Source organism: Gymnoscopelus braueri, assembly GCF_963280865.1.
Source record: "Gymnoscopelus braueri genome assembly, chromosome: 9".
Taxonomy (NCBI): Eukaryota; Metazoa; Chordata; class Actinopteri; order Myctophiformes; family Myctophidae; genus Gymnoscopelus; species Gymnoscopelus braueri.
Genome location: NC_137610.1, coordinates 29,330,011 through 29,339,463, shown reverse-complemented (window position 1 = coordinate 29,339,463; position 9,453 = coordinate 29,330,011). Strand labels below are relative to the sequence as shown.

The window sequence follows — 9,453 nt, the reverse complement described above, 5'->3', positions numbered from 1 at the left end:
CATCTAAAAATAGTTTGTGCTGTCACTATCAGGGACGTACGTGTCGCATCTGAAGTATAAAATTGGTGAACGTGGTTAAACTGATTTTGAGGCTATTTGAACAGATTTTGTTGGGGACCCCCTGTAACCTCCTATATCCCTTCCATTGTGTTTCCCTTCCATTGTGTTTTCAAGTTTAAATAGGTAAAAGTACCCTTTATATTTCTTTATTGGAACAAGGCTTCATGATATCCTCAGAGACAGCTATTTTAACACAACAAAATTAATTACCACCATTTTAGCTAATTCTGATGGTCTTAAAAAAAAAGTGACACCTGTGGTGTTAGAGGGTCAAATTTGACCCGGCAGAGAAGTGTGGCTCAATTCCCCCCGAATTGTCAATATCCAATGTTTACATGTTTGAGAGTGAGAGAGACTTGTCCTCAATTAGCATTTGCTATCAGGAGTAAAATAAAGTTTGAGTTTATGAAAAATAAATGACTTTTTACCTTCTATGGGCCATTTTGACCCGCTAACACCACATATGTCACTATTTTTAATAATAACATTTTTTAAAGTTAAAAAACTAAAACAAGTCTTTTTTTTAATTTATTGTTTTGGAAGTGTGTTCTAATGTTAGTCTATTATAGCTAGATAACATCATTATCCATTGTCTTCATTATAGGAAATGTAATGAGTGAATTTTAACATTTTTACAATTTAAAACGACATATATTGAAAGATGAAACCCTAACCCTAACCCAACATAATATTTTAAAAAGTGTTTACATGGATATGAATGCATTTCAGCTATGAGGTGGGAAATTAATGAAAATATTATTATTTTTGTATTTTGGGCTGAGACCCACTAAACACCACAAGTGGATGCAGGTTTCTAACAATGCAAGGGATATAGGTTGGTTGGTTGATTGATTAATGCACAGAGCAAACCTACAGGATCGAGTGATCGCTGCGATAATAATATGCCTTGAAGGACAGTTGACTGTCTAGGGACCATTCTCAGAGTCTTGTCAGCTGGCAGCCTCTGGTCGCCAGAGAAAATGTCACAGTACGTTTTGCAGAAACGTACAGTGATTAAAAAAAATTATCCCAAAAACGTTGCATGTGAACGTGGTCCACATATGAGAACCATGTAAAGTCAATCGTCGATTTTATGTTACATACTAACAAAACCTAACCCTAATCTTAACCACTAAACCTAACCATAAACCTAAACGTTGAAATGCAACATACTTAAAAATGTTAGGTTTTTGTGGTCCAGAAATGTTGTCATTGAACGTTTCTCAGCAACGATTCCTCTGGCGATAGGGTTGCAGCTGGAACAGGGACCACCAGGGTCTTGTCAATGGAAATAGAAAGATTCTGCAAGGGGCAGAACTTTCCTGGGAAGTCAAATAAAAAGACGCAAAAAAAATAAATACATGAAAAAATAAACATTAAAAAACACAAAGGTCTCTTCCTTTCAGCCATTTTCCTCTCCCACTCTCAGTTCTCCTTTTATAAATATCTGTTTCCTGAAGTCTTTCATAATTCCTTTGCCTCTCATCAAATCACAAACAAAATGTCTGCCAGCAGTCACTGTTGTTGTAGTTCTTTATCTCCTTTATGATGCTTAGTTCTGGTTGGGTATCACTGAGCACATTCCTGTGCCCTGCTTCCTCTCCCGTCTCAATAAAGGGAGCCTTTGTAAGGACGGCAGTCTCCTCGTCTTTCCCTTCCTTCTGTTCCATTGCCTGGAACTCGTTCTCTTCCGTTCTCATCTGTTTTTAGAGGGCTGTTCTTTTTTCCTGTTGCTGTTGCTTGTCATGGCTGCCAGTTCCCACGAGATGTCGTGCGGGAGTTCCGATTTCTCCAGACCGTGCTGAATTACTGCTAGCTTGGATAACGTCTTCAGACTAGGACTTAAGTCTAAGATGTACAGGTCATCGGGTGTGTATCCTCCAAAGAGGATGACACAGTCTCCCACCACGCAGTAGCACATCCGATACATCCAGCAAGGGCCTTTCCCCTTCTGCTCCACCTTCTTCCAGGAGAACGTTTCCGGGTTGAACTTCCACAGATCATTGAAGGTCTGGTCCAGTTGAAAGTTGTGGCCACTGAACAGGTACAGCTCTCCGTTGTAGACGAAGGCTGAATGACCCCCGCGTCCCTCCGGAAGAGGCTGTGCGGAAGGCGTGTTCAGCCAACAGTTGGTCTCTGTGTCAAACACTTTGATGTTGTTATAATGGTCCTCGCCCTGCTCCCCTCGGCCCCCAAATACAAACATCTTTGTCCCGATGATGGTCGCGGAGTGACATAAGGAATAAGGCGCCGGAGTGCCTCTGGTGTTAATCAAAGACCAGACTATTGTGGTGGTGTCCAACTTATAGATGTCATTGGTGTATCTAGTCTGCTTGTTGTATCCTCCGAAGATATACATGGCCATCCCCAAGACGCATGCCGAGTGGGCGCTCTTCGCGCCCGGAACGGCCCCTGAAACCTCCGGCTCGAACCATCTGTGGGTGTTGACTTCAAATGCATAAAGCATGTTGCAGTACTCGTTCATCGTGTAGTTGTACCCTCCCCATATGTAGACGATGTCCCCTATCAGCGCGGTTGTGTGGCCGTAGCGCATGGAGGGAACCTCGAGGGGAGGGCAGCCGGGTTCTCCTCCGGTTGTCACCGGGGGCAACGTCCTCCAGTCCAAAGACACTGTGTTGAAGACGTGCACCTCGATTTGACCCTTGATCTTGTCACGGTACCCTCCAAACGAATACACCTTGTGTCCCACTGCCACAGCAGCAGGAAGGTGTATCCTTGATCCTTCCAGATGCACTGTCCAGCGCAACATGTTCCACTGCAGCGACACAGTGAGTCAAAGGCGACTGCCAAATCCTGCCTTGTGAAATCATATTTATAAAGCGCGCTATCACTTATATTGGTAAGGTAGCAACAAACGTCATGCAAAGCTTGGCCAATCTGCGAAGACGATGGGTTGGGTTGGCCAATCCGTGAAAACCATGCCTGTTAATCTGCCTAATACGGCAAATGCTCACCCCTACCTATAAGGCACTAGGGCATTCACAACTAATGATGTCTACTAGTCGACTCATTTGACCAAGTAGTAGTCGACTAGTCGAAATTTACATTACAAAAAAAAAAAAAAAAAAAAATTAAGGGGGGGCATTGTTTTAATGCCATCCTACAACTATATTACTATTATTATTATCCTCCTGCCCTTATTTTTATGGCGTTTTAAGGGAAGCGCTTCTGGCACAGCAGCACAGCACCACAGCAGCGTCTCCAAGGATCCCCATTGCCCAATAATAGGCTTTTATTGGGCATACTTTTTTACCCCCTTTTGATAAAAAATTAAGTCAGGAGGATAATAATAATAGTAAGATGGGCCATTACTATGGCATTAAAACAAATTACAAAACAAAACAAAAACAAAAACCCTTTTTTTCCCCCAACTATTCGACTAGTACCAACAAAGTCGACTAGTGGTTATACTAGTCGACTAGTGGTGGTGAAAGCCCTATAAGGCACTCACACACAACCTGGCTCCCCCCTTCCTCTCTGACCTCCTCAAGCCGCATGTTGCGTCCCGTTCCCTCAGGTCCAGTGATGCCGGCCTCCTGGAGGTCCCCAAGATCAGGCTCCGAACCTGGGGCGACAGGGCTTTCTCTGTGGCCGCCCCCTCCCTCTGGACAGCACTCCCCAAACATATCAGAGAGCCCCCTCCCTCCCTACCTTCAAAACCGACCTGAAACCCACACCTGTTCAGAATTGCCTTTCCGAGTTGACTTTGATTTCAACTCTTATTTTTTGCGTTTTATTGCTTTTAATTCTTATCTTTTTGCTTATCAGAGTTATTTTTCCCTCCTCCCCTGGCCCTCCCACACACACACATATAGAGTGTCTTTGATGTCTTAGAAAAGCACTACATTCCAGATATTATTATTGTGGGATCGCTAAAGCGATCACACTAATGTTATTGCCACTATTTATTATATATTCCGCCCGTTTTTTGGCGGCTAACTAGTCCTTCATACTTTTAGCTACAAACTCCGTTCCAACTCTTCAACGTTCGGCCTACTTAGGACATATCGGCTACCATTTGAATTTTTTTAATCATTTGTACTTTTAGAGATATTTCACTTTTTACTTCTAAAAAACTCCTATTCATTTCAATGGGGAAATTCATACTTTTAGCTAGAAACTCTGTTCCAACTCTATAACTTCAGCCTACTTAGGACATATTGGCTACCATTTGAATTTTTGAAATAATTTGTACTTTTAGAGATATTTCACTTTTTAAATAGTAAAAATACTTAAAAGTTGATAAAAAGAGTAAAAATACTTAAAAGTTGTAAAAATTAGTAAAAGCTACTTTAAAGTAAATAAAGTGACTAAAAATACTTTAAAGTAAATACCTTGAGTAAAAATACTTAAGAGTACTTATATTGAGTAAAAATACTTAAAAGTACAAAAAATTAGTAAAAATACTTAAAAGTTGAAAAAAATAGTAAAAATACTTAAAAGTTGATAAAAAGAGTAAAAATACTTAAAAGTTGTAAAAATTAGTAAAAAATACTTTAAAGTAAATAAAGTGACTAAAAATAATTTAAAGTAAATACATTGAGTAACAATACTTAAGAGTACTTTTAATAATTTGTACTTTTAAACCTTTTGAACCTTTCAAACCTTTAGAACCTTTCAAACCTTTAGAACCTTTAGAACCTTTCAAACCTTTCAAACCATTCAAGCCTTTAGAACCTTTCAAACCTTTAGAACTTTTAGAACCTTTAGAACCTTTCAAACCTTTAGAACCTTTCAAACCTTTCAAACCATTCAAACCATTCAAACCTTTAGAACCTTTAGAACCTTTAGAACCTTTAGAACCTTTAGAACCTTTCAAACCTTTCAAACCTTTCAAACCTATAACACTACTAACACTATCAATACTCAATACCAGCAACATTCTTAGCGATCCCACACTGTTTCTTCAGGAACAGTACTTTCTAGTTATTATTATTATTATTATTATTATTATTATTATTATTATTATTAAATAGAATGGCATAGTACAATGCTTCCCAAACAATGGGTTGGGACCCATCTTTGGGTCACAGTAAATACCACCTTCTATATATATATAAGAAGCGGTTGCATAGCCAAGGCTGAGCAAGGCAAGCAATGTATCAAAAGTCACACGACCAGACAGTACAGTTTCCACCTGTCAACCATCTGGCTATGGAGTGCTAAATCCTTTCGCCATGCCACTCTCTTGGTTAAATAGTCTGTCGCAGATCATCATTTATGTATGAATATGAACGCCCAACTATGGAGTGTGTCGTTTAATCTCAATGTGTCGTCATGGCATCAGGTCCAAACTAATCAGTCAGCGCCATAATATGGGGCTCTAGCAATACCATATATGGAGTTTGCGTTGATATTCGTGACTAAATATGGCACCGGTCGGCCGGCAAACCACGACAGCAGAAGAGCGACATACGTAGGTGTGTGAGGGCCGCGGAGCTGTCCAGACTGTTTGTTGTCTGAAGTCTGTTGTGGCAGCCATGTTCTTGTAAAAGAGTTTATGGTTAATTATGTATATAGACTGAAAATACCATTAGATTAGTTGAGGAGTGCTACTACTTCACGAATGCGGGTATCAAAAACTCAGGTACACTTTGGATCCAAGGAGTGGAGTGGAGTTTGATTTGTACTTTGCTTCATGTTCAATAAGTCATAACCTCCAAAAATACCAAGGAACACTGCTTCTAGTTGTAATTGTGTTTTAATGGATGTACATCGGCAGAATGTGACCCTGTCTGCTTCCTCAATGATAGCAGGATATTGAACAGTGGCAGATAATTGGGATACAGAGAGGTGGAGGAAAGGGGGAAATGACTGACAGACAGACGACATGTGTGGTGGAGGTACTGTTGATGAGCTCAGGCATGAGCGGAATGATAGACAGATGTGAACTGAGGTTTGACGAGAAGTTGGAGCTTGTTAGAGACGCTCAAAAGTTGTCGTGAGGACTCAATCTCAAGGCACTTCACCCTCGGGTGCATTGAACTTTGACACAATCAAACTGTGGCAGGTGTCTTCTTTAAAACAAAGGTGTCGAGGCGTGACATTGGCCGTCTCTGGTCTGACTCTGCCTGTCTCTGTCGTGACCCCCACACTGCCCCTGTCATTCTTATAGACTTAATGATGGCTCCTCCCACCAGAAACGTTTTGGATTGTCATACTAAAGGCCACCACAATGAACGTATTTTTTTTCCTTTGGGTTAATTTTGTTTTGTTTTTGTTAAAGCACTATATTCTCAGTAAGCATTGCTATAGAGTGTTTGTTCAGCTTTATAGCTGTATTCTGTGCAAGTTCTCTCTCCTGATTGGATAAAATAGGTATCCCGACCTGAAAATGCATTTTCTGTTTGATAAAGAGCTGGAGAGACATGGAGACTCATGTTACTGAACAGACACTCTTCTATATCCAATGAGTGCTATCAGAATATATAGAGCTATTTAACACTTATTTTAATGGGTTATTGTAAATCACGTATGGTTATTATGCCTTATTTGGATTCATATTGCTGTGGTACTATACCACTTGGGGACTATTTATCAAGCAAGACTTACCTTCTAGTTATAGGCTTAATAAGGGTTCTCATTGCAATAGCTTTGTTCCAGCAAGATAAACTATGTATTAAGGTACAGTGCATTAACCCAAGAATTATTGTACAAACTCACTGTAGCATCGTGTCTACTTAAAGGATGTTAGCTCTTTATGAGCACGTTATGCAAGGTTTCCTTTTTATTAAAGAGGACTTAGGCCATTGTCAAGTCTAGTGTTACCCTGTATGAAGCTGGATAGGATTCACTCTATTCTTTGATGCGAGCTGTGGTAGGTCTTTGCCTTGTTGTGTAGGATTGTTGAAATGATTTGCCATATAATTGCCATAATAAACGTACATTCTAAACATCTAAAACGTCTTTTAGAGACATGGCTTTAAAGCTGCAATGTATACCTTTAAAATCCTATGCCTGGGATTTGAACCCTGGTTCCCTACGTCAGTGGTTCTCAACTGTTTTCAGTCCGTGACCCCCCAAAATAATCATATGTGAACCGGGGACCCCCCACCATAAGCACTTGGAATGTAGGAGTTGATGCATTACATTTAGTTTGACTCGGTTCCAATTTGGCCAATGTTTGACCAGTTTTTATAGTATAGTGTTGTTGTTTACTTTTGATGCAGTAATGGTCTTTTTCTTTTTTGAGGTATTAAAAAGGTCTTAAAAGTCCTTAAATTGTCACTTCACTGTCATCTTGTGGGGACCCCCCTGGGGGTCTCGACCCACAGGTTGAGAACCACTGCAATAGAAGAGCAGGGAGACCATCTCCAACAGCTGCAGTTGTGTTAGTTAGTTATAATGTATTAACATACTCTACCATACAGATGAAATAGTGGTTTATCGTCCTAAATAATTCTGCAGCTTAAACAATTATATGAAAAGACACAAAGAGCATAATTATCTCACACAAATAATGTAAACACACCGTAAAAGATAAAACTTTATTTCCTCCCTGTTTGTAACGATACAAAGTTAACAAGTGCAATAACAATTCAACTTAAAACTGTACTGAACATTCTATCTAGTTAGTAAATACAGTTCATAGACAGAACGCGGTGCACATGACCTCCACCTCCACCACCACCACCACCACCACCACCACCACGGTTAAGGTGTGGTTTCAACCACAACGAAGTGTCTGTGTACAGGTGGGGGATTTGACCGTAAGGCAACTGTTACCATGACAACCTGGAGAGAGACTGACACAGGCGGGGGGTTCGCCTGTCCTTTGTGAGAGAAGGCAGACAGAGCCATCACAATTTATATCACGTCACATCAGCTCAAAGAGTCAAGACTGCTCAAGACGAAAACAGAAAACATCACATACAGTATAGCCAGTAGACAGTGGTAGCCCCATTTGGAACCTCTCCCTCCGCTACCGCTCCGAGATGAGGTTCCACGCAGCTCAGTGCCGTTTGAGCAGGATATTTTTCGAATATTTTCCACTATGCATGATTCTTACCCTTTTCCGCACATCGTATCCAAAAAGTTAAGGTTTTCTGCACTGCTCTCAGATGTTTTAACTTCTAGCGGCAAAGAAAAATCGAACTAACGGGTTGAAATAAGCGCTTAAATCGCTGTGGCCATGTCTTCCCAATGCAATCTTACGGGAGCAGTACTGCGCATGCGGACGGGGGTTGACTGCACACAGGCTGACATTTTAAGCGATTTAAACGCTTGTTTCATCCCATCAGTTAGATTTTTCTTTTCCGCTAGAAGTTAATACATCTGAGAGCAGTGCAGAAAACCTTTTACTTTTTGGATACGAGGTGCGGAAAAGGGTAAGAATCATGCATAGTGGAAAATATTCGAAAATGTCCTGCTCAAACGGCACCGAGCTGCGTGGAACCTCATCTCGGAGCTATATAGCGGAGGGAGAGGTTCCGATTGGAGCTAAGCCAGTAGTAACAGTTCGAGAAGCAGGGTGGGATCCCTTATATATTTAACTTGAATTCACTCTAGTGATACGGGTACGGGCTGGCACCCTTGACCTTGCCTCACTATTTAAGAGGCGATGTGTTTTTTTTCTCTCTCCCTCATTCCCCTAGAATTTGCTACTATATGTTGGTGATTAGAAGGGTCTCCCTTTCCTTTATTACCGGGCAGAACATTGACTTGTGCTCTCTCTACCATATCTGATCTTCGCCACTTCTCAAGCCTTCCAGGTCCAATTAAATCCCCTTTGTACTGCAAGAAGCTGTTAAAAAAAAACGCCCTTTGCTCCCTGCTCCTTTTTTTTTGGCCCTCACTTTTGGATATAAGGGAGAAAGGAGAGAGAACGTATGTGTGATTTCACTACTCACTGGGCCAATTATTTCAGTCTCACTAACACCGGATGGGATTGAACACTCCTAGCTATGGTCTGAACACGCAATTAAACCTCCATAGGCCATTGGAAAAGGGGAATTAATTCGCTACAACAACTCAGCACATTTTAATATTATTGCTGATAACTGAGGATGATAGCAGCAGGGCCCTCTGTGGTGCTTGACCACCATCTTGACTTTCACGGTTAACACTCTTGGAAAACAAGTGCAAACTCTCCAGTTCTCAATACCTAGCTTGTCCTAGTCCTCGTCCCCTGTGTGTTTCTGTGTGTGTGCAAGTCTCACAGCCTAAAGCATGTTCCCGCGTTGTGGGGTATTCCATCTCGCTAATGGGTTCCTCCTCCACTCCCTTCTCTCGGCACCAAGGACACTGCAGTGCGCTCACCAGTGGTGTAAAGTAACTAAGTAAATTTACTCAAGTACTGTACTCAAGTACAATTTTGAGGTGTTGTTTTTACTTTACGGGAGTATTTCCAATTTTCAGTACTTTTACTTCTAC

At 41.0% G+C, this 9,453-nt stretch overlaps 1 protein-coding gene across 1 annotated transcript; it reads right to left on the bottom strand.

Moving 5' to 3' along the window:
* Positions 1–1,269: 1,269 nt before the first annotated feature.
* LOC308092256 (kelch domain-containing protein 3-like) lies at positions 1,270–2,830 on the bottom strand (the record flags this gene model as incomplete). The annotated part of the gene is made up of 3 exons (XM_080438101.1): positions 1,270–1,382; positions 1,580–1,760; positions 1,967–2,830. The coding sequence occupies 3 exons, from the start codon at positions 2,828–2,830 to the stop codon at positions 1,270–1,272; spliced, it is 1,158 nt and encodes a 385-aa protein (XP_080294227.1).
* Positions 2,831–9,453: the final 6,623 nt, after the last annotated feature.